This window comes from Grampus griseus (assembly GCF_964374135.1).
Source record: "Grampus griseus genome assembly, chromosome: 16".
NCBI lineage: Eukaryota > Metazoa > Chordata > Mammalia > Artiodactyla > Delphinidae > Grampus > Grampus griseus.
In genome coordinates this window covers 85,140,305-85,165,357 of record NC_139010.1, presented here as the reverse complement: position 1 = coordinate 85,165,357, position 25,053 = coordinate 85,140,305, and the positions used below count along the sequence as shown (strand labels likewise).

The window sequence follows — 25,053 nt, the reverse complement described above, 5'->3', positions numbered from 1 at the left end:
GAAATTCTGATACATTCAAGAGAATGAGAAGACAAGCTACAGACTGGGAGAAAACATTTGCAAAAGACACATCTGATAAAGAGCTGGTGTCCAAATATACAAAAGAACCCTTAAAACTCAACAATAAGAAAACAACCCAACTACAAGATGGGCAAAAGACCTTAACAGACACCTCACCAAATAAGCCATACACGTGGCAAACAGCATATGAAAAGATGCTCCACAGCGTATGTCACCAGGAAAATGTAAAGCAACACACAATACCGCTACACACCTATTAGAATGGTCAAAATCCAAACCACTGACAACACCAAGTGCTAGAGAGGGTGCGGAGCGGCAGGAACTCCCTTACATCGCTGGTGGGAACGCAGAGCAGAGCAGTGCAGCCACTTCAGGAGACAGCTTGACGGCTTCTAACAAAAATAAACGTCCTCTTACCATATGGTCCACCCAGCAACTTTGTTCCTTGGTATTTACCCAAAGGAGTGGAAAATGTACATCCACACAGAAACCTGCACACAAATGTTTGTAGCAGCTTTATTTGTAACTGCCAAAACCTGAACAACCAAGATGTCCTTCCGTAGGTGAACAGGTTAATAAACTGTGGTCCATCCAGACAATTGAATATTATTCAGCGTACAAAGAAACGAGCCACCAAGCCATGAAAGACAGGGAAGAACTTTAAATGCTTATTACAAAGTGAAAGAAGCCAATCTGAAAAGGCTGCCTACGGTATGATTCAAACTCTACGACATTCTGGGAAAGGCAGAACTATGGAGACAGTAAAAAAAACAATCAGTGGTTGCTGGCGTGGGGTGGGGGGCCGGCGGAGGAAGGGAGGGGTGAACAGGCTGAGCAAAGAGGAGTTTGAGGGCAGGGAAGCGACTCTATGAGACTACACTGATGGAGACGTGTCATCACACATTTGTGCAAACCCACAGAATGCACACCGTCAAGAGTGAACCCTGAGGTCAACTACGGACTATGGGTGATGATGATGTGCCAATCTTGGCTCTTTGACTGCAACACGTGTAACATGCTGTTACGGCAGGGGGTGCTGACCGTGGGGGAGGTTGAAGGGGGAGGGTGGTATATGGGCAATTGTTGTACCTTCCTCTTAATTTTGCTGTGAACCTAAAATAGCTCCAGAACAATAAAATCTTTAAAAAATTCGGATACATTCTACAACTTGGGTAGATCTTCAAAACATTATTTGTAGTGAAATAAACCAGATACAGATGGACAAATATTGTATAATTCCAGTTTTATATGCAGTTCCTGGAATAGGAAAATACACAGAGACAGAAACCAGAATAGAGATTACCAGGGGCTGCAGGGAGAAGAGAAGAGGGAGTTGTTATGTAACAGGTATGGAGTTTTCGTTGGAGATGATGAAGAAGTTTTGGGTAGAGGTAGTGGTGGTCACACAATATTGTGAATGTAATTAATGCCACTGAGTTGTACACATGGGAATAATTAAAATGATCAATATTAAGCTACGTATAGTTTATCGCAATTAAAAAAATTCACAAACCTTAAAAAAAAAAAAAAAGCCAAATCCACGTTACCCTGAGTGTTATTTTTTTCTCTGTAGGTCAAATGAAACAAGGAGATGCAACCTCAGGAGCCAAGTCTGAAAGGTGAGGGCACCTGTTCTCCCTAAACCCAGCCTGCCCTCTGCCGGCCACCACCAGGCCTGCACAGCCAGCAACCCCAAACGTAAATTTTTTTTTTGGCCGTGCCACACACAGCTTGTGGGATTTTAGTTTCCCAACCAGGGACTGAACCTGGGCCCTTCCCTGGGCCCTCAGCAGTGAGAGTGCAGAGTCCTAACCACTAGACCACTAGGGAATTCCCCCAAAGGTAAACTTCCAATGGATTTCAATGGATTTCTAAAGCAACAATTCATACAATTATATTATGTATGAATTTTACCCTGAACAGTACTTTAAAAGGCACACAGAAAGTCCTAAGTGGATAATTCCAATCAATTTCTCCTTTTCCTGCTGAATTCTACTGTGCTTTAATGGACATTAAGTAAACTGAGAATGGTTAAAATAAAGACTTTTTGCATTCTCTCATTTTCAGATTGATATCACTACTACATACCTGAACATAACCAGGGCTTGATGGCAGAAAAAAATTAATGATCACTGTGGCTAATACTACTTCAAGAACTATCTCTGATATTTCAGATGACTTCAACAACTGACAGATACGTGCTTTTTGTTATCATAACCAAAGTCAAAATCTAACAAATGCTGACCTCTAACATTCAATTAGATCCTTAAGGTCTAACAAAAGCAAGACAACTGGAGAAAAAGCAGCAGCAGTACATCTATTTCGATAAAAATTCAGAAGCAGGGAATTTATAGGCCAACTTTATGGTAGAAGTTGCCACTGGTGAAGGAAGGAGAGAAAAGTACAGGAAATGGAACTGGGGAGTTAAGAGAGAGAGAACTTCAACTGTAACTTTTACATCTTAAATCGGAAACAAATATGACCAAATGTTGAGAACATGGGTGTTTACAATTAGCATATAATATTATATATATTTTAATAAATAAATATACCTTACATTTATATGTAACTGTATAATAATTAGATATTATTGATATTATGTTAATAATATGTATATTACTACTTATTTTAAAGGAAAACTATAAAGTTTATCAAAATGTGAGGTGGCAGGGACTTCCCTGGTGGCACAGTGGCTAAGACTCTGCGCTCCCAATGCAGGGGGCCAGGGTTCGATCCCTGGTCAGGAAACTATATCCCACATGCACGCTGCAACTAAAAGTTCACATGCCACAACTAAGGAGCCTGCCTGCCGCAACTAAGGAGCTGGCAAGCTGCAACTAAGGAGCCCATGAGCCGCAACTAAGACCCAGAGGACCAAAAAAAGAAAAAAGAAAAAAAAAAGCTACAGAGAATAAAACAGATATTGTTAAGGAAAAAAAAAAAAGTGAGGTGGCAAATGGTTGTCTCAAGATTTAAAATATTTCTCCTAGGGACTTCCCTAGCAGTCCAGTGGTTAAGACTCTGCGCTTCCACCACAGGGGGCATGGGTTCTATCCCCAGTAGGGGAACTAAGATCCCACATGCTGCACAGTGCGGCCAAAACGTAAATAATAAAATAAAAAAAAATTTGTCCTATATGTAAGGTATATCCAAAAAAAAAAAAAAAAGAAATTATGACATTTCTTTAAAACATGTAGATACACAGGACACTGCAAATGGCCGAAACCAAGCCACAAGCAGCCCCCATGAGATGGATAGTTAGGTCCATTTGCAAACGCACTGATGTACCAGGCACTGAAGGCCCCCCTTTCAACAATCATCATCAGCTGGGCTGTCATTTTGCTTTGCTTTACATCTAGTTACAAATACTAGAGCTTCAGTAATATATATTCTTATGGATATCTATTTTGTCATCACAGATACCTGGAGCAGAACAATTAAAACTCAGAAAAATGGGGTTGATACAAACTACATAAAACAGATAAGCAAAAGGATTTACTGTACAGCACAGGGAACTACAGTCAGTGTCTTGTATCTTATAGTATAGTAATAATCTATAATAGAAAATAATCTGGAAAAAATATACATATAACTGACTCACTTTGCTGTACACCTGAAAGTAACACAATATTGTAAATCAACTATACTCCAAAAAACCCCTAAGAAACAAAAAACCTTACAAAAAATGTTCAGGGTGTTTTCAAGTGGCAGCCTAAACAGCAGGTGTTCGTAAGTAGCAGGAAGGGAACCCTTCCTCCACTGTTATAAAGCTAGTCTTTCCCTTTTCTTAACTGGTCTTTTTCTTTTTATCATCACAAAAACAATGCTGCATTGGTGTGGAACATCAAATAATACAGAAGCATGTAGAATAAAAGCCAAAGTCCCTCTGATGCAAATCTGACCCCTCACTACCCCCGGGTCCCCAAAGATGTTAGCCATCCTGCATCTTCCAGACATTTACAACCCCAGTCAGATTTACACGCGATCACTGTTCTGTGAATTGCTTTTTTTCACCTAATACGTCACAAACCTCTCTCCGGCAGGCACAGACCCCTTTAAACCACAATATGGGTGCACCACAATGCATTTAATCACTTCACTACTTCTGGGCATTTTTTCCCTGATATTTTATTGCTGCAATGCACAACTCTGTAAATACACCTCATGAAATGCTGGCACAGGACTTCCCCTAGTGGCACAGTGGTTAAGAATCCGCCTGCCAATGCAGGGGACATGGGTTCAAGCCCTGGCCCGGGAAGATCCCACATGCCACCGAGCAACTAAGCCCATGTGCCATGACTACTGAGCCTGCGCTCTAGAGCCCACGAGCCATAACTACTGAGCCTGCGTGCCACAACTACTGAAGCTGGCGCGCCTACAGTCCGTGCTCTGCAACGAAGAGCAGCCCCTGCTTGCCACAACTAGAGAAAGCCTGTGCGCAGCAACGAAGACCCAATGCAGCCAAAAAAATAAATTAAAAAAAAAAATAAAAGCTGGCATATTCCTGTAAGTGGAATGAATCATAGGCTCCCAACCCTTGCTTAAGGTTTTATAGATACATGTGAAATTGCCCTCCAGAAAAATGAGTGTAGAGATACTTCTTCCAGAAATGTAAAGCAAAAATAAAACCTCACCACTGCTTTAATTAAAACATCTTTGTGGGCTTCCCTGGTGGTGCACTGGTTAAGAATCCACCTGCCAATGCAGGGGACACAGGTTCGAGCCCTGGCCCGGGAAGATCCCACATGCCGTGAGCAACTAAGTGTGCGCCACAACTACTGAGCCCACGAGCCACAACTACTGAAGCCCATGTGCCTGGAGCTCGTGCTCCGCAACAGGAGAAGCCACGGCAATGAGAAGCCCACGCACTGCAATGAAGAGCAGCCCCCGTGCAGCAACAAAGACCCAACACAGCCAAAAATAAATTAAAAAAGAAGTCTTTGCCCATTAATGCCCTTTCTTTGATGATTTATATGAACTCTCTTACCCCTTTTTAAAAATGAATGACACGTTTACAGATATGGTTAAAAATGAGGACTCATCGTTTGTTCCTTTTTTACACCCAAATTTTCCACATCATTATCAGGGAACTTAGTACCTTTGGGGCAGGTATCCTGACTCACTAAGAATTCACAATTTACTAAAATACTTCCTATGTGCCAGCACTGTGCTACGTCTAGCACAAGATATAGAATTCATACACCGCGTTTTAGTTGTGACTTTCTTATCTCTGGAGATCTAGATAAAACGGGCTAAAGTCTGCTCCCCAGTCTGTGTAAGTCTAACAGCCTTACCAAGCTCTCTGTGAACTTTCCAAGCTCTTCTGTGTTCACGGTCACTCTCTGAGCTCCGGCTCTCAATATTTAGTCCAGCCTATGAATCACTCCTGTTGTCCCGCACCGCTCCTCTTCCACACCACTACTGACCCAACAAAGATCTCAGCCTTTTCTTAGTTCCCGACAGCGGCAACAGCAACAAAAAAACCCGCCTACAGAAGACACACATACAGGGGACATAACTGAAAAATTAAAACTCAAGGTTAATAAAAAATATTCAGAGATTAGTACTTATAATGTATTAAAAAGCTTTTAAAATTCATTTCTAAAAGCCTCAGTAGAAAAATGGACAAGAGATACAATCTGACAATTCACGGAAGAAATAGAAATAGTTGACAAAAAAAATCTCAATTGCCTAACTGTAAGGAAATGCAAACTCCAACATTAAAATTGACATTAAAATAGCTAAAATTAAAAAGTTTGATATTCCCAGCATGAGTGGAGAAGGAAAAGTTTGGGGAAGGTGTAAGTCAGCACCGTCTTTTGGAGGACAATTTGGCAGCCAAAAAAGGTAAATGTTGGAGGCCTTTGAGTGTGTCTGTTTCTAGGACTCTAGCCACAGCAGCTCCTGCCCCAGGCAGATGGATGGACAAGTCTCTTTACTGCAGCATCTTTAGTAATAGCAAAACTTGGAACCCACCAACAGAGGACTTGTTACATAAATGAGTAGTCTGTACAACTATATACTCTGTAGCCATGAAAAAGGATCAAATCGAGCTATGCAAGAAGGCAGCATCGTTAAAAATACCGACGTATGGGCTCTGGATCCAGAACACCTGGGCTGAAATCCTGACCTCAGCACCCACTAGCTCTGTGTCCTTGGGCAAGTGACTACATCTTCTGAGAGTCAATGTGCTCATTTGTAAACACAAGCAACAGTAGCACTGACATCTCCAGGGGCTACGTTCAGGGTCAAACAGGCTCAAGTGTGTGCACAGCTCAGCAGAAAGCCCGGGTCACTGTACGATCTCCAATTACACACTGCTGATGCAAACAAGCAAGCAAACAACATTTATAATAGGATTCACACTTTGTAAGGGATTTAAAAAGTGCTGCTTACACGCAAACTAAATTTTAAAACAAAAGTACATAGATAGATGAATAGGAAATGGTCTAAAAACATACACACATTGTTAAGGGTCATTACCTCTGGGGAGGAATGAAGAAGAACTTTTGCTTTTACTCTTTTTACATCTGCACCACTTGAGTTACTTTAAATAATGAATGCTCTGCTTTTGTATTCTGAGACAAAAACAGCAAAATCCAGTAAAGATGAGAGGGCACAGTTAATCTTAAAATCTGCCCTGTTCTGTTATTCCTATTGCTAGTAGCTAGCTTTAAAGCAGTAGTTCTCAAAGTGTGGTCTGTGGACCCCTGCAGGTACCCAAGAACCTCTTCAAGGACCACAAGGTCAAAACTATTTTCACAATAATACGCGTTGCCATTTTCACTGTGTTGTCATCTGCATGAAAGAGCAAAAGCAATGTGGCTGAAACTGCTGGTGTCCAGCACACATCACTCAGCAGCATGGAACCGCACCAGCAGTCCTGCTGTTCACACCACGCAAGGGCAGGAAGAAAAGAAAGGAAAAAAGCCAGTTTTACTGAGGAATATCCTTGATGAACCATCAAACGAATTAATTTTACTCAATACCAACCCATTAGTATGAGTCTTTTCTCTTTTTTTAAGTTTATTTATTTTTGGCTGCGTTGGGTCTTCTTTGCGGTGTGTGGGCTTCTCACTGCGGTGGCTTCTCTTGTTGCAGAGCATGGGCTCTAGGCACGCAGGCTTTAGTAGTTGTGGCTTGTGGGCTCTAGAGCGCAGGCTCAGTAGCTATGGCGCACTGGCTTAACTGCTCTGCGGTATGTGGGATCTTCCCAGACCAGGGCTCGAACCCGTGTCCCCTGCACTGGCAGGCGGATTCTTAACCACTGCGCCACCAGGGAAGCCCCCAGGATGAGTCTTTTCAATATGCTTTGTGGTAAGGTGGGCGCTAGGCACACAGCAGGTTTGCTGTACCCCCGAGTGCAGTGACTGTCTCAAGGAAAAGCATGTGCACGGTTGTCAGTGCTGCAGGTTGAACCAGCCATTTTCATGGAATGCCACTTTTATCTGAAAGAACAACTGACCAACTATGGTTGTTTAGGTTTTGACATCTGGCACAAATTTTCTTAAAAATAAACAAAGTGAGCCACTCACTACACAGAAAACAACTGACGGTATTTGCTGCCAATGATAAAATCCAAGCTTTCAAGAGAAATCAGAATTTTGGAAAACTTGTTTCTGCTATTAATCTGACAGCTTCCCACTTTAAGACTCTTCTAATGAGATCAGTGGTGATTTTCTTGATCTTGTACAGTGAAATGTATCAACATTTAGAAGATCTGAACAACTCAGTGTACCAATATGTATTTCTAAATGACCAAGATGTGATGCTACCAAATTAACCACATGAGCAAGGGATACAGTCAAAGTACAAGATAGAACTATGGACTTTAATGTTAACAGGGGGTAAACAATTCATTGATATGGTCTCAGGTTCCAAAGTGTAACTAGAAGAAACCACCATGTGTGCAGTTCTGTTGTAGTATTAAAGTGGAATACCTATAATTACATGAAAAGGCTATTAAATCACCCCTCCCTGTTCTAACTACATGTAAGTATGAGGCCAAATTTTCTTCATATATTTCAATAAAACAATTGTAACAGATTGAATGTAGAAGCAGATCTGGGAATCCACCTGTCTACTATTAAGCCCTACACTTAAAACACTTGCAAAGTATAAAACAATGGCACTCAATCTTTTTTGGTTTTGGTAAAGTTGTTTTTCATTAAAAATGTTATGATAACATGTAATAGATTTATTATTAAAGTGAAATAATAAATAGTTTCAGTTGTCCTAATTTCCAATACAGTAAATATTGATAGACATAACCCTCATGAACAAAAAGCTCTCTGGTCCTCAAAAATTATTAAGAGTATAAAACCAAGAGGTTTTGGAACCAAAAGGCTTTGAGAACCACCGGCTTAGCACAGGGCAGGCAAACTACCATGTGAAATCCAAATCTGGCCCTTGCTGATCTGTAACTAGTGGTACTGGCCACCGTCACACCCTCATGTTCCTGGGGTCTCTGGCTGCTTTTCTGCTGCAAAGGCACAGCTGAGTTGAGTAGATGAGACAGGACTGGCCTGCAAAGTCTGAAATATTTACTACTGGGCCCTTTAAAGAGAATCCGAAACCCTCTGATTTAGTGTAAGCTCACATTGCCAGCCTTTGTTGTTGCAGTGGCTGAGCAGCTGCATTCCTGTCTCCACTCTGTACCCCGTCACCACCCAGTTTCCAAAGGCCAGAGTGACCTTCCGTAAAGTTGACGTCACTCCTCTAGTGAGAACCTTAAACGTTTATGATCACATTTACTTCGAAACACAATTCAAGGTGCTCAGCACCGTATTCAAGGCTTTTACTCATCACTCTGGTCCCTGCCAGCCCCTCGTCTCGGGCCTTCCCCTTCTTTGCCAGACAAACACACCAAGTACTCTGGTTTCCCAGAATGCGCCACGCTCTCTGCAATCTCTACTCCAAGCCCCCTCAATCTGGAACATTCTTCTCCCTTTCCTTCCTCCCTCTTCCTACACCCTGATTTCCTTCCCTTCACTCCCCACCCAAGTCTTGTGTACTGGGCACTGTATCACATTCCCTCCACATACCCTGCTCTCACGATGGTGCCAGGACCCAACTGCTTGCCAGTCGCTGTCTAAACACATGGTTGCGTGAGGCAGAAACTGGGTTTCTCCACTGCAACATTCAGCACGAGCAGACCTTCAGGACGCTGTTGCCAACTTTTTAGATGAACTAAGCTGAAAGCTAGCCCCCATAACACCCTTCATTTTCTTAAGGTGGCTCCCTGGAGCAACACAGAGTAAGTTACTCTCCTAGGCAAGAGGGTCTCTTAAGACATCAACATTTATCATTAAAGAGAACACAAACAACAACTGTTGTCAAGGATGTGGAGAAAAGGGAACCCTCCTCCACTCTTGGTGGGAATGTAAACTGGTGCAGCCACTGTGGAAAACAGTGTGGCAGTTTCTCAAAAAACTAAAAATGGAGTTATCATATGATCCAGCAATTCCACTCCTGGGTATATATTCGATAAAAAACAAAAACACTAATTTGAAAAGATACATGACCCCAATGTCCATGGCAGCACCATTTACAATAGCCAAGATATGGAAACAACCTAAGTGTCCATCGACAGATGAATGGATAGAGAAGATGTGGCACATCTACACAATGGAATACTACTCAGCCATAAAGGAGAATGAAATAATGCCATTTGCAACAACATGGAGGGACCTGCAGGGCATTATGCTAAGTGAAGTCAAAGACAAACCCTGTATGATATCACTTATATGTTCAATCTAAAAAACACAACAAACTAACTAGTGAATATGACAAAAAAGAAGCAGACTAACAGATATAGAGAACAAACTTGTGGTTATGGGGTGGGGGGTATATAGGGGTGGGGAAATGGGAGGTACAAACTATTGGGTATAAGATAGGCTCAAGGATGTACTGTACTACATGGGGAATAGAGCCAATATTTTGTAATAACTGTAAATGGAAAGTAACCTTTAAAAACTGTATGAAAAATTAAAAAAAAAAGATACCAACATTTTAACAGTTATCAGTTACTGTGAGCCCGTTTGTCAAAGCTTTTCCTGCATTACCTGGAATCTTTCTAAGAACCTGTAATGGTCACAGGAAATAGCACCCTGTTTTACAGCTGAGGAACAGAAGGTAAGTAACTGTCACATTAACACGAAGCTAGTAAGAGGGATGAAGTGGAATTTGTACCAAAATCTTTCAATATCTTGATTAACATCAAGTTGAAGAGCAAGCCTAACCCATATGATAAAACTAGAGAACAAGCAGGATACAGCCAATGCTAAACACCATGACATGCTAAGTGACAGGAAAGGATGTTAAGAGTGGCTGAGCAGTGCTTCATAAAGAAAGTGGAATCTGAGATGGATTTAGATGGATGACTAGGTGTGAAAGGAGGAGAGGAAACTAAAAGAATATAGAAATCCCCCACCTTTTTTTTTTTTGGCCACCCCGCATGGCTTGCGGGATTTTAGTTCCCCGACCAGGGATCGAACCCGGGCCCCGGGCAGTGAAAGCCCGGCATCCTAACCACTGGACTACCACAGAGAATTCCTGAGAAATCCCCCATTTTTTGAAAGCTCACTGTACGTCATTTCGCTTTCACCAAAGACCTGCAGTTTGCTAACTGAAAGAAATCTAAAGATTTCACTTTGGGGAAAAAAAAAAAGGGGCAAAATAAGCCTTCAGCATTTGTTTCGCAGGAAATGACTATACAGGTAGTGCACCCTGAGCAGTGAGAGGGGCCAGCAAGCTCCTTCTCCAGGAGCTACACTGAGCATCTCAGCATCAAGCTGTCAGAGCTTCGAACTGTGTCTGAGCGTCTGGGCTTTACCTTGACTCCTTCTGTGCCTGTGTCATAAGGTAGTTGATACCTATGGCTAAGGTAATTATTGCTTCTCCCTTTACACCATTTCGGCTTCGGTTTTGCAGGAATGCTCTGCTTCCAGATAGGATAGCCGGGGAAAGCTGTATTCTACGCTGGGAGAGAAATACGAGCCAACGTCAAGGCGTGGGAAGATCACTGAATAACGATGGAAAAACCAAGAGGTCAGGCCCTATGGAAGGGATCTGGGGTGAGTGGAGAGATTGCGGGAGGTCGGGAAAAACTAAGAGACTGCTACTTTCACATCTAAATATAGCTCCAACTAAACCCAAACACCTTAAAATACGTGAAAATTAGTGAACAGCTGTACCTAACACTTCAACAACACCTTACAGGTTCAAAAGCACAGCACTTTCATCTCAACAAAAATCTTATGATGTGATTTCTAGATAAGCAAGTTGAGGTTTAGAAAGGGCCTTCAAGCTTGATAAACAGCAGACATGAACTGAACCCAGAACTTCTCATCAAAACAACAGATTTTTAAAATCAAGGAATAAAATAATCAAGGAGTATGGTTTGATACTACCATAAACCTGCACCTGATTATCTAACTAAGATCAGTCCCGCTTCTTGAATGCACAGCCTGATTTCAGAGACACCACAATGTAGCTGTGCTCAGTAGGTACACTGAATGCATTAATCTTAAAAAAACCATACACATCTGATTTCTTTAAGGCAGACTCTCCACAGGAAAAAACTATCACAGTACTCTAGAAATAATGACTATGACTGAGAAGTTTTTTTTTTTTTTTTTGCGGTACGCGGGCCTCTCACTATTGTGGCCTCTCCTGTTGCGGAGCACAGGCTCCGGACACACAGGCTCAGCGGCCATGGCTCACGGGCCCAGCCGCTCCGCGGCATGTGGGATCTTCCCGGACCGGGGCACGAACCCGTGTCCCCTGCATCGGCAGGCGGACTCTCAACCACTGCGCCACCAGGGAAGCCCGATTGAAAAGTTTTGCATTCACAAATATGGTATTTCATTGATTCTAAGAAGCACATTTTCTTTCATTTTCACATCTTTGAAATCACATGTATCTTATATTCAATGAAACACAATAACTTCCTGCTACTGATGCCCAAGTGCTCTTAATTTTTGTTACCCTTCGCCAATTTAAATGTTTCTTTCTTTCATAACATCTATGTAAACCCTTTCAGAAAGGCTGGCCATACCAGATTACCCAGAAACCTACCTTATTTACACAACTTCCCAGACTCAAGCTTGAATTAAGCAGATGAACCTTTAGTTTTGTTAAGCATTATATGTCTTTAGAAAAAGATTAATGTCTAATTCCAAGCAATAGATTAGATCGTGGATGAAGAAACCGGTTAAAATAAAATCATCAAATAGAAAGTCTAGACACTTAAACCTACACACTCTGAGATGAAAAGAACCAGCTGCTCTCAAGCTATGCAAAAAACTATGTCAATCCAGGCAGTAGTTCATGACAAGCCCTTCCCTCCTCTAACTCGTTCCCCCTGTTCCTCCAGAAAATCAGAAGAGCGATGAATGTACAAAAGCAGCAGACCCGGAACTTCCCTGCAAGAGGGCAGCTGAGGTCCCGTGAGAGTAGCTCGGCAGGCAAGGCTACCGTATCACTCACTTGACATTCAGGTGTTCCCCCTGCTTACTGTCTCTGTAGTATCTATTCTTAAAATACTTTGAGGATGCCCGTTCTGAAAGCCTTGTTACTAATCTTACACCATTTTGATAGGCACTCACTTTAAAGACAGCTCATTTTCATTTGCTTTCAGAGGTCGTTTCCTCTAATTCTTGGTAGTGAGGCCTCTCCTGAGCTTTGGAAGGACAGAGCAATCCCACGGCTGGGGAGCCCCACCCCGCAGTGGGCCTTCAACAGTACTGGCCACAAACGGTCACTGATGCAGCACAGCATGCATGGGCCCTGGGCCAGCTGGCCCAGCTTCCAACGCTGGCTTGGCCACTCTGCGGACCAAGTCATCTGTCCTCTGGGCCTTGGCTTCCACATCTAAAACTGGGAAGAACAAGAGTTCCTCCTTTGCAGGGTTGTGTGAAGACTGAATTAATGGGCACAAGTAACTTGAAGCAACCTCGGGAACATAATAAGACTTAACCATCTTTACCTCCAGGCTGGGTCTTCTACAAGGCTGTGGGGCGAGGCAGGGGCACCTAGCCCTCAAGCTTTAAGTAGAGCTCACACTGCTGAAGACAGACCAGCGAAGGACTGTAATATCGTGTGACAACACCTGCAAAAGATGTTCATGCAGTGAGTGTTGCCCAAGAAAAGGGAGTAGGGGCTGGGTGATGGTGACTAAACATCACGCGTGAAAAATCTGTATAAATATTTAACAACTTCCAAAGAGTAGTCATTGTTTAGAGCATAAATATTTGGAGGTACAGGCTAACAACTACTTTCTCACTTCCTCTGGAAGCCTCCCCCTGGTTTTACTATTTTGACTCTTTGTTCATCTAGGCATAAAAGCTCACCTATTCCACCTTCAGGGGCGATGCCTACCACCCTGGCCAGCTTGTCATAGGGGAAGGAGAGGGGGCAAGTCACCAGGGACTGTCACTCACACATCTTGTCACTAGCAGAGCAATTACTAGTTTCCTCTTGAGCCCACCTCTGTCCCTGTTTGCAGGAAGATGGGAAAGCCCTGGCAGCACGGTGGGCTGACCTGACCCACAGCAAAACCCTGTTGTTTCTAAAAATAATAATAATAAAAATACATATACATATACACACTCTAATAAAGAAATAATTCATAAAAAAAGCCATCATCAAATTTTACACATTACAATACTTTCTTCAGGTGTCCCCCCAAACTCTATTAGCTTTAAAAACAAAAAGGAAATCAAAAGCCTCTCTCCACTATACGCACTCCCCAACCTTCAAACGTCAGGGGAGACCACACTTGCCCCGTACCCCTCATGTCCATACTCAGGCAAGGAGGGGCCCACCTCAGTCACTTTTTGATCACTCACAGCAGCGGAAAGCAGAAAGACGGTACAAAATTTAGGGTTACCAGAGAACTCTGCAAAGCGGAGCTTGGAACAGAACAAAACCTTAAAGAGCGAAACACCTCACCACCCACAAATCTGCACAAATAAATTTACTATACCTCTAGTCCTACAGTCCAAGTATCGACGTCCAGTGACCTCCCTTAAATTACATCTCCCGTTAATTATCTCTTATCAACACTTCTTCACCAAGGTTGAATCTGGGCACAAGCTTCACCACCAGCTTCTTTATTCTCGTTGCTCAACAGTCTCGTTGCTAGCTGTTAACAATTACTTTTTTCTTCTTTCTCATGGACTTTTATGGAAATAGTACAATTCAAACAGGCAGTATCACGACTACTTGACAAAATAATGAATGTTACAAATGTGTTAACCCTGATAGAGAATTAAGTATGAAGTAAGACAGAGAGCTGTGAATACACACGATCAAAAAAACATGTGGGGCTTCCCTGGTGGCGCAGTGGTTGAGAGTCCGCCTGCAGATGCAGGGGATGCGGGTTCGTGCCCCCAGTCCCGGGAGGATCCCACATGCCGCGGAGCGGCTGGGCCCGTGAGCCGTGGCCGCTGAGCCTGCGCATCCGGAGCCTGTGCTCCGCAACGGGAGAGGCCACAGCAGTGAGAGGTCCGCGTACCGCAAAACAAACAAACAAACAAAATGTGGTAATTACCACAAAGAGATCTTACAAAATAGATAACTCAAAATACCAAACTTTTAGATGTAGTCAAAATTGTACTTAAAGTAGGGATGTAAAATTGCAAAAAGTTCCAGTTTAATTCAGAGAACAAAATATTTCCATCAAGACTTTTTAAAAGTAAAGAACACCATCTTCGAAGTGTAACATCACACTTAAAATACACCATTTTAGTTAGACTTACATTTTAATTCATTCGGCTTATCAACTAAACCTTCTTATAAAAAGGGAAAGAAACCAGAAGTTAAGACAGGCATTAAGCCCTCCCACCTTCCTACCCGTGAGTAAATGGGTTTTGCTTTATCCCTGATAGGAATTTTGAGTAAGCTGACCGGTCACCCACTTGGCACTGCAAAGTGAAAAAAAAACGTACCTTATGTGAATGTAAAGAAAAATCTCAATCTCAAATCGGATACATCTTCACAAATTTCTGAAGCACCGTTTTACCTGCTTACTGATCTGGGCACTGTTTGTCTCCAGATGTCAGAGGATCTCCAGATGTCACTCTGCCAGGGGGAGGTGCAGAGCAAAGGAGGACGGAGCCAAGGGTCACGGGAGCGGGCACGGCGGAGGAAAGGCGCAGGACACCTGACCAGAGGCTGCTAGTTACTTGGGGCAAAGAAGGTGTAGCTCACGCAAACACAAAAACTTTTTAAGAGAGGTTTAGAGGCTCACCATGTTGAGTGAGACGGCTGGACAACAGCAAGAGTCACTGCCTGACTTCACACTCCCGAGCCGCTGCACCGCGCGCACGGGCACGAGTCTAGGCGTTCTTCCTTCAGGACGACACGCGGCGCCGTGGGAAGCGCCCCCGCCCCCCGCAACGCCGCTCCCCTGCGACCATCGTTACGGAAAAGACCAACCAACCTCAACACCGCAAAGTTCAAAGGTGCAATCTGCAGCAGGAACTTTAAAACACGCCGCCGGAGAAGGAGGAAGAGCTGATAAGAAAACTGAAGGACTTCGGGACCTTAGAAAGCAACCTGAAGCCCCGAGGGGTCCGACCCTGTTTTTAAAGAAGAAACTGAGGCCGGACAAGATGCCCCCAGCGCACAGGTGACTGGACAGAGGCCCCGACCTGACCCAGGCCGGAGCGATTCCCCACCCGACTCCTGCCAGTCTGCAGTTACCCCCAGCTTCTGTTTCTCGAGTCCCCGGCTTCTGCAGTTATTTCCGGAGCTCCAGCAAACGCAGGAGGCAGCCACTTGCAGCGCAAAGAACCCAAAATCCACTCGGGAGACCCGACATCTGCGCGCTCCGCGACCTTGGGCCCCTGACATAACCCCCGGGGCCGCCTCCCCTAGGGACCGGGCCGGCGTTCGCCTCCCCGGCGGACCGGACCTCCGAGCGCGCGCCCGCCCCGCGCCCCGGCCAGGAGCGGCCCAGCCGGGCTCCGGGGCGCCCAGGTGCACAGCCTTACCTTCCGCCACGTCCTCGTCCACGGCCCCCTTGACCTGCGAGAAACACCACTGCAAGTCGTTGCCGCCCGCAGGGCAGCCGCCGCCTCCGGCTCCTGCGGATACACCGGGCGCGTCAGGCTCGCGCCCCTCGCCCCTCGCCCGCTCCCGGCCCCGCCCCGCGCGGGCCCTCACCTGCCATGGCCGGTCGGCCGGCGCGCAGCCGGGCGCGGCCGGGCGCCGAGGCGGCGGCGGACGTACGAGGCGGCCGCCGCGCTGCTGCCGCCCAAGCACCTCAGCCCGGCCGCCGCCGCCGCCGCCGCCGCCGTATTTTTTTTTCCTTTTTCAAAATGGCGCCCAATGCCCGTCGTCCCGCTCGATGACGTCATCCCCCGCCGCCTCCGACGGCTGGGGGCGGGGGCGGGGCCTCCGGGAGTCTCCGAGCGGGGCGGGGCGGGACGCACGGCCGCGGGGGGCGGGGGGTGGGTCCTCCCGGTGCGCCGACTACGTCTGCGCGACCTGCGCCGCGCCCCGACCCCTGGGAACGGGGCTTCAGGGCCGCCGGGGACGCCCCGGCCGGCGGGCGGCTGTGAGCCCGGAGCTTGGTGCTCCCCTGAAGATCAGCCGCGGGTCTGCTGCCGGCCGTCCGTCCCTCTGCGGAGTTTTGGAGGCCGCGAGGCCGAACCGGGCCCGTTCCTAGAGTCTTCGGCCAATGAGAGCGCGATCCTTCGGCGGAACAGCCAATGGAGAGCGCGCTCAGTGGCCGGTGGGCGGAGCTTCCGGGCCGGGCCACACCTGGAGCGCCCCGCACCTGAGAGCGTCATGCCGGCCCACCGACCCAGGCCGCACTGCAAATCACTCTCCTCGGACACAGCTGGAGTCCCGGTAATCAGTGTACACCTTTGACGGCAGCCCTCCACAGAGCTCACGTTGTCTACCAGGATTCCTTGAGCCCCCATCAGTGTACAATCTTAGGGAAACGGTGTTGCGGTACAGCGTGCCCATCGTTCGTTCCTTCATTCCTGGGTGTGTTTCCTGTGGCCTACGGAGGGATTATTCATTTGTGGGATTTATGTGTCCGAAATCATAACTTCTTTCAGTGATATTGTGAAGTTGGTAGTTACCATGTGGCATCTCTAGAAGATGATCATTCCAAATCAGGAACATTTGTCCACTTAACAAATATTATTTTTTGATCAGCTCGTGCTATGTGCCACACTGTTCACGGCCCAGGAGATGCGGGGGTAAACAGAGCAAATGCCTACCCTCAGGGAGCTTACATCTCAGTTTAGGGATCCAGAAAATAGCAGGAGTGGGCTCCCCTGGTGGCGCAGTGGTTAAGAATCCTCCCGCCAATGCAGGCAACACAGGTTTGAGCCCTGGCCCGGGAAGATCCCACATGCCACGGAGCAACTAAGCCCTTGTGCCACAACTACTGAGCCTGCACTCTAGAATCTGAGAGCCACAACTACTGAGCCCGCGTGCCACAACTACTGAAGCCTGTGCGCCTAGAGCCCGTGCTCCGCAACAAGAGAAGCCACGACAGAGAAGCCCACACACCACAACGAAGAGTAGCCCCCGCTCACCGCAACTAGAGTAAGCCCGCGCAGCAACAAAGACCCAACACAGCCAAAAATAAATAAATAAAATAAATAAATAAATTTATATATAAAATAAAACAGCAGGAGTAAAGCAAAGTAGGTAGTAAGTCAAATGAAGTTGGATAGAAAAATAAAGCAAGGAAGGAGGGCAAGGGAGTGCATCTAGGGAGGGTTGCAGTTTTAAACAGGGTGACTGGAGAAGACCTCGAGGAGGTGAGGCAGCCACGCGGACATCGGGAGGAGGCTGTGCCGGGAAGCAGGATGGAGTCCAGGCAAGATAGGAAGCTATGGGGCCATGAGCAGGGAAGGCTGACTTGGTCTTGAACGGGGCCACTGTGGCCGCTCTGCTGAGGATGCACTGTAGGGAGCCAAGATCGTCCAGGCAGAGGGATGACGGTCAAGTGGTCATGGATGTGGTGGTCCTGGGGAGAGGGCTTGAGAACCCGTCAGGCTTCAGAGATAGGCATTTTGAAGGCGGAGCGCCCCGGGGGCTGACTGTGAAGTGAATGCGGTGTGAGAGAGAAGGGACTTGGGGATGACTGCATCCGTGGTCTGAGCACCCGGTCCAAGGGAGTTTCCTGACGCTGAGATGGGAACAGCTGCAGGAAGAATGGCTGGGCCGGTGCAGGGGTGCAGGCCGATTGAGAGATTGGTTGTGAACTTGCGCAGCGGTTGCAAAGGTAGCTGCACATCCAGACGTGGAGCTCTTGGGGAAGTCGCGACCTGGAGCTGTAGGTTCTGGAGGCGCCAGCATCGAGATGCATTTCAAGCCAGAAGAGACTGGGTGAGCTCACCCCAGGAGGGAGGGTAGGTGGGGAAGAGGACCGAGGACAGAGCCCAGGAGGAGGAGCCACGTGGAGGTGGGCTGGAGAACCAGGAGCGCGTGGGGTCCCGAGCCCATGAAGACGGGGCAGGAGCTCCGTGGGAGGAGCTCCAAGGAGGGACCATTTGGTTGTAGCAGCTGGGACGCCCTTACTGTGACAAGAGGAGTCACTGTGGAGTGGCTGGTGCATCCCGCTTGAGAGGCTTGAAGAGAAAGTAAGACGAGAGTGGAGGAAGTGAGGGGCAACAATCCTTTTTGTGAATAGGAGTGGAGAACTGGGGCTGTAATCTCCTTTTTTACTGATAGATTTAGCTGGCCTTTCTCTGAGCAGTTGAAAACCCAGGTTAACTCTCAGACTCTCTTATATGCAATTGCTTTAATGTGTGTTAAAGATAGGTCTTTGGAAGTGATAGCAAGAGAATTAGTTTTAGTTTAGACTGCGTTCTTTGGTTAATTAGCTACCATTAAATTAAAATCTTAAAACAACAAAAATAACACAAAAGAAACATATTCCTGAAAAGAGAGCTGCCTCCTTTGTGTCCCACTGTGCCTCAGCTGATATCAAGAGATTTTAAACCATTCTGTTGCATAATGCCAGCGAACTTTAAATATCCAGTGAGTTACTCTGGACTCTGATTGGTGTTTAAAAGTCACTGGGTGTCGCAAAGCATTTTTCTTGTTTTATTATTCGTAGATCTCATGGCCAAATTGTGAAGTGCCTGGTGCCTATTAGAGTCTAGCTTACTGTCACTCATACAAGGGAACACTCCTCAGTAATAACAGGGAAGCAGCTACAGATACGGACAAGAGGGGTGACTCTCAGAAATTTACGCAGAATGGAAGGATCCAGAATAACTTCCTTTCAAACATAAAAACATTAACTCCAGGATATTCCATAACGTGGCTTTGTTCTCCAGACGATAGAAATTAAGGCAGATCTAAAGCAGCTTCGAGCCCTCATGTCAGCAAAAGGATCTGAATCGCAGTTCAGAATATCTTGCAATTTTCCTTTACTGGGAGCAGATTTGAATTTTAAATTATGTGCGAGAAATGTCAAATCTTCCCCCATTTATCTTAGTAACTCAGGAATTCTGTATATTGAAAAAGATCTTTGTTCTTCAAAGGCTCCTTGGCAATCTGTCTCCCAGCCTCCTGAGGGAGATGAGTCAGCCTGACTGATCAGGTGACTGTGAGAGGCTGCAGAAGGCCCCGGGAGGAAAGGGCCCGCCCACCCCAGCTGCGCTCCAGAACCCACACGTGTGTCCTCCGTCTCCTGCATCAGCTCAGATATGCCTTGTGATGAGACCCCTTTTCTTGAACTCTTTCTTTCTGCCTGCGGCGACCGTCAGCTTCAGACACTGGCCTCGTGAGGTGCAAAGCGCCCATTACACCTAGGGGTTCCCTCGGGCACGCTACTGGGTCTCACGCCCCCAAGTTGAGACAGAGTTCCAGAATCAACTGAAAATGCAAAGTGCAAGGGTGTGCCCTTCCCACCTGCCCCAACCTTGGATCGTGCTGGTTCCCAGGAGCTGTTTGAGCTCTAACAACAAGTCCCAGCACGTGGTCGTGAACTCGGAGGTGTGGACCCCGTTACAGCAGCCCCTGGGAATTGCTCTAAAGTGGGCGCGCGCAGTTGGGATGGGCGCGCGCCCCAGGCGGCCCCTGTTTTGGGAGCGTGGTGACCAGAGTGCTCAGCCCCGGTTGGGTGCCGGTGTCCACACGTCTCTCCCGGGGACGGGGGCGCCGAGGCGCTTGGACTCTGAGTCACAAGTTTCCGAATCCCGCTCTGCGCCTCCAGCCGCAGGCCCGTAGGGATCCCGGGGCCGAGTTTGTCTCCTCATGCTTGGCAGACGGGAGCATCGGCCATCCCCGCTCGGCCGCAAGAGGTCACGCGGTCGCAAGAAAAGACAGGCAGAATCTCTGAAAACTGTCGCCTGTGTCTAAATGTGGGTGATTTTAGTCGCTGAGCTTTAGAGAGGAGGGGAATCATGCTACGGCCCCCAGCGCTTACTGCCAAAGCGGGGGCGAGGTTGGAGGATGTAGCCGAGGGGCTCTGGCTGCCCCGCCAGCGGCCGCACTGGCGGGACCCAGGCCCTGCCCACCTTTCCTAGGCTGCCTGCTGCCCTCTGCTGGCCGCGCGGGGAAGTGCGAAGGTGCTTTGGGGACAGGCGAGAGGGTGCTCCCGGAGCTGGGCACTGTGCCCACAAAAGCATCTTGGAAATGGCGGGACCTTCGGGGCGGGGGCCACATGGGAGGCTCAGCGTTCTGGGTGGGTGAGCACCGTGGAGGGGCAGTAGCAGATACAGAGCCCTCTGTGTCTGCGTCCTACGTGGAGGGGAGGACCACTGGGCTGTGTGTTAGCGTAGACTTGCCTCGTGGTGGCGACCAGGACCGCCTGGGGGGTGGACAGTTCATCTGACCTGTGCCAAACCACCGTTAGCAAAGAAGCAGCATAGCCCTCATTCGACACGGGTCTCCGTGAACAGGGCTGTGGCTGGCCCCCTTGGGAGGCGGAGCTGGTCCTCAGGCCGCTGGTTTCAAGGGTGTGGCTCTTGAAATGCAGCCTCTGCTCGGAGGCCGTGGCTGCCCCACGGCCACTGTCTTGCAGTGTGAGTTTGATGAATGTGATACATCCTGGGAGGAAACGCATCCTTTGATTTATTTTTATTTGAATTTAAAAAATAAAGTGCAGACTCCAAGAGGTAGAAGGCACGAGTTGCCCTGCCCTGTGCGAGGCTCAGGGCTCAGGCTGAGAGGGGCAGAGGGGATCCAGACCCGGGTCCCTTTAGTGCCACCCGTGCTGCCCCAGGACGCAGGCCAAACCACAGCCGGGAATGACTTCCACGGCCCATCGGGAGGGCTCTGCCCCCCAACCCCTGCTCTCTCTAGGAAGCCAGGGATGCTGGCTGCCCATCTTCTGGGACACCAGCTCCCCTCCTGGTCCCTGCCAGGGAGCAGAGCCAGAATCCAGGGTTCACCACAGCCCATCCTTGTGGGACGAAGCAGATGAGCCATTTGGCCAAGTTGGTAAGAACCAAGGCTTTCAATGTGAGAGACGCAAATTTCAACCAAAGACTATAAAAGGAAACCTGAGAAGAGTCAAGTTGTATCATTATGAATGTGGTCTTACACACACACACACACACACACACACACACACACACAACTTAGTAAATGTTTAATAGGGTGGAACTTCCCCAGCTTGATAAAGGACATCTGCAAAGACCTTACAGTTAATGTCATATTCGACGGTGAGAAACTAGAAGCTTTCCCTCTAAGATCAGAAACAAGGAAGAATGTGCCTCTCATCACTCCTTTTCAACATCATTCTGAAAGTCCTAGCTAATGCTGAAAGCCAAGAAAAAAAGATAAAGGGATCCAGATTGGGAAGGAAGACACAAAACTCTGTTTGGTCACAGATGGCATGACTGTCTATGTAGAGAACTTGAAAGAATTGACGAAGAAAACCCTCCTGGAACTAATAAGCAATTATAGCCAGGTTGCAGGATGCAAGGTTAACATACAAAAGTCAACTGCTTTCCATATCCCATGCTCTTGGATTGGAAGAATTAATATTATTAAAATGGCCATGCCACCCAAAGCAATCTACAGATTTAACGTGATCCCTATCAAATTACACATGACAGTTTTCACAGAGCTAGGACAAATAATCCCAAAATTTATATGGAATCACAAAAGACCCAGAATTGCCAGAGCAATCCTGAGGAAAAAGAACAAAGCTGGAGGCATAACCCTCTCAGACTTCAGACAATATTACAAAGCTACAGTAATCGAAACAGCTTGGTATTGGCACAGAAACAGATATATGGATCAATGGAACAGAATGGAGAGCCCCAAAGTAAACCCATACACCTGTGGTCAATTAATCTATGACAAAGGAGGCAAGAATATACAATGGAGAAAAGACAATCTCTTTGGCAAGTGGTATTGGGAAATCTGGACAGCTGCATGTAAATCAATGAAGTTAGAACACTCCCTCACACCATACACAAAAATAAACTCAAAATGGCTTAAAGACTTAAATATAAGATATGACACCATAAAGCTCCTAGAAGACAACATAGGCAAAATATTCTCTGACATAGATTGTAGCAATGTTTTCTTAGATCAGTCTCCCTAGGCAATAGGAAAAAAACAAAAATAAACAAATTGGACCTAATCAAACTTATAAGATTTGCACAGCAAAGGAAACCATAAACAAAACGAAAAGACAACCTATGGAATGGGAAAAATATTTGCAAATGAGGTGATCAACAAGGGCTTAATTTCCAAAATATTAATATACAAACAGCTCATACAACTCAACAACAACAACAACAAGACACAACCCAATCAAAAAATGGGCAGAAGACCTAAATAGACATTTTTCCAAAGAAGACATACAGGTGGCCGACAGGCACATGAAAAGATGCTCAACATTGCTAATTATTAGAGAAATGCAAATCAAAACCACAATGAGGTACCACATCACACCAGTCAGAATGGCCATAATTTAAAAATTCTACAGGGAATTCCCTGGTGGTCCAGTGGTTATGACTCTGCATTTCCACTGCAGGGGGCTCAGGTTTGATCTCTGGTTGGGGAACTAGGATCCCACAATCCTTGGGGCCAAAAAAAAAAAAAAAAGTTAGAAAGTCTACAAACAATAAATGCTGGGGAGGGTGTGGAGAAAAGGGAACCCTCCTCCACTGTTGGTGGGAATGTAAACTGGTGTAGCCATTATGGAAAACAATATGGAGGTTCCTTAAAAAACTAAAAATAGAATTACCATATGATCCAGCAATCCCACTCCTGGGCATATATCTGGAAAAAGTGAAAACCCTAATTTGAAAAGATACATGCATCCCAATGTTCATAGCAGCACTATTTACAATAGCCAAGACATGGAAGCAACCTAAATGCCCATAGACAGATGAACGGATAAAGAAGATGTGGTATATATACACAAAGGAATACCACTCAACCAAAGAAAAGTAGGAAATAATGCCATTTGCAGCAATATGGATGCAACTGGAGATTATCATATACTAAGTGAAGTCAGACAGAGATAGACAAATATGATATCATTTATATGTGGAATCTAAAAAAAAAGATACAAGTAAACTTATTTACAAAAACAGAAATAGATTCACAGCCATAGAAAACAAACTATGGTTACCAAAGGGGAAAGCGGGAGCAGGGGGAGATAAATTAGGAGTTTGGGATTAGCAGATACACACTACTATATATAAAATAGATAACCAACAAGGACCTACTGTATAGCACAGGGAACTATATTCAATATCTTATAATAACCTGTAATGCAAAAGAGTATGAGAAAGAATATATGTATATATGTATAACCGAATCACCTTGTTGTACACTTGAAATTACACATAATTGTAAATCAACTATACTTCAATAAAAAGTCAATTGCTTTTCTATATAACATCAATGACAAATGGGATTTGAGATTAAAAACATAACACTGTTTACAATAGCACAAAAAAGGAGAAACACTGAGGTATAAATTTAACAAATATATACAAGACCTATATTAGGAAAATGACAAAACTTTGATGAAAGAAGTCAAAGAATAATTAAATAAATGGAGAGATAGTCGATGTTCATGGATAGGGAGACTCAGTATTGTCAAGATGTCAGTTCTTCCTGACTTGACCCATAGATTCAATGCAAGCTCTTTCAAAATTCCACCAAGTTGTCTTGTGGATATCAGTGAACTGATTCTAAGGTTTATATGTAGAGGCAAAAGACCTAGAATAGCCAGACCAATACTGAAGGAGAACAAAGAACACAGCCGAGGATTGATGCTCCTCAACTTCGAGACGTAATACAAAGCTGCGGTAATGGGCACAGTGAGAGAAGAGAAAAATAGACCAGTGAAACAGATTAGAGAGCCCAGAACCAGACTCACATAAATATAGCTGGCTAAGCTTTGACAAGGGAGCAAAGGCAGTCAATGGAGCAGATAGTCTTCAGCAAGTGGTTCTGGGCCACCTGGACATCTACCTGCAAAAGAACGAATCTAAAAAAAAAAACAAGAACAAATCTAGGCACAGACCTTACACCTTCGCAGAAATTAACTCAAAGGGGATCACAGACCTAAATGCAAAATGCAAACTTCTAGAAAATAACATAGGAGAAAATACCGGTGACCTTGGGTTTGCAGATGAGTTTTTAGATGCAGCACCAAGGGCAAATCCAAGAAAGAAAAATGTATAAGTTATACTTCACTAGAATTAAAAAACTTCTGCCCTGTGAAAAACGCTATTAAGAGAATAAAAAGACAAGCCACAGACTGGGAGAACATACTGGCAAAAGGAACATATGATAAAGGACTTGTATCCAAAGTATACAAAGGAGTCCAGAGGAGTTACATGGGGTGGAGTATGAGTTTCCTGTGCCGCTGTAACAAGTCACCGCAGGTGTGGTGACTTAAAACAGCAGAAATTTGTTCTCTCGCAGTTCCGGAGGCCACAAGTCCAAAAGCAGTACCACTGGGACAAAATCAGGATGCCGGCCGGGCCATGCTCCTTCTGGAGGCTGGCGGGGAGAGTCTGTTCCTTGCCTTCTGCAGCTCCAGTGGCTGCTGGCATCCCTTGGCTTGTGGTA

At 45.9% G+C, this 25,053-nt stretch overlaps 1 protein-coding gene across 2 annotated transcripts in view; it reads right to left on the bottom strand.

Annotated features, from left to right (window-relative positions):
• The window catches only part of PPP2R2D (protein phosphatase 2 regulatory subunit Bdelta), a 46,135-nt gene extending 29,902 nt beyond the window's left edge, over window positions 1–16,233 (bottom strand). For both annotated transcript variants that reach the window (XR_014297906.1, XM_082674118.1), the window contains exons 1-2: window positions 16,192–16,233; window positions 16,020–16,112 (exon numbers count right to left, since the gene is read on the bottom strand). Coding sequence is in view for 1 of the 2 variants with exons in the window: in XM_082674118.1 (XP_082530244.1) it covers window positions 16,020–16,112; window positions 16,192–16,198 (100 nt within the window). In the remaining variant the exon portion in view is untranslated. The remainder of the gene's footprint in view (window positions 1–16,019; window positions 16,113–16,191) is intronic.
• Window positions 16,234–25,053: the final 8,820 nt, after the last annotated feature.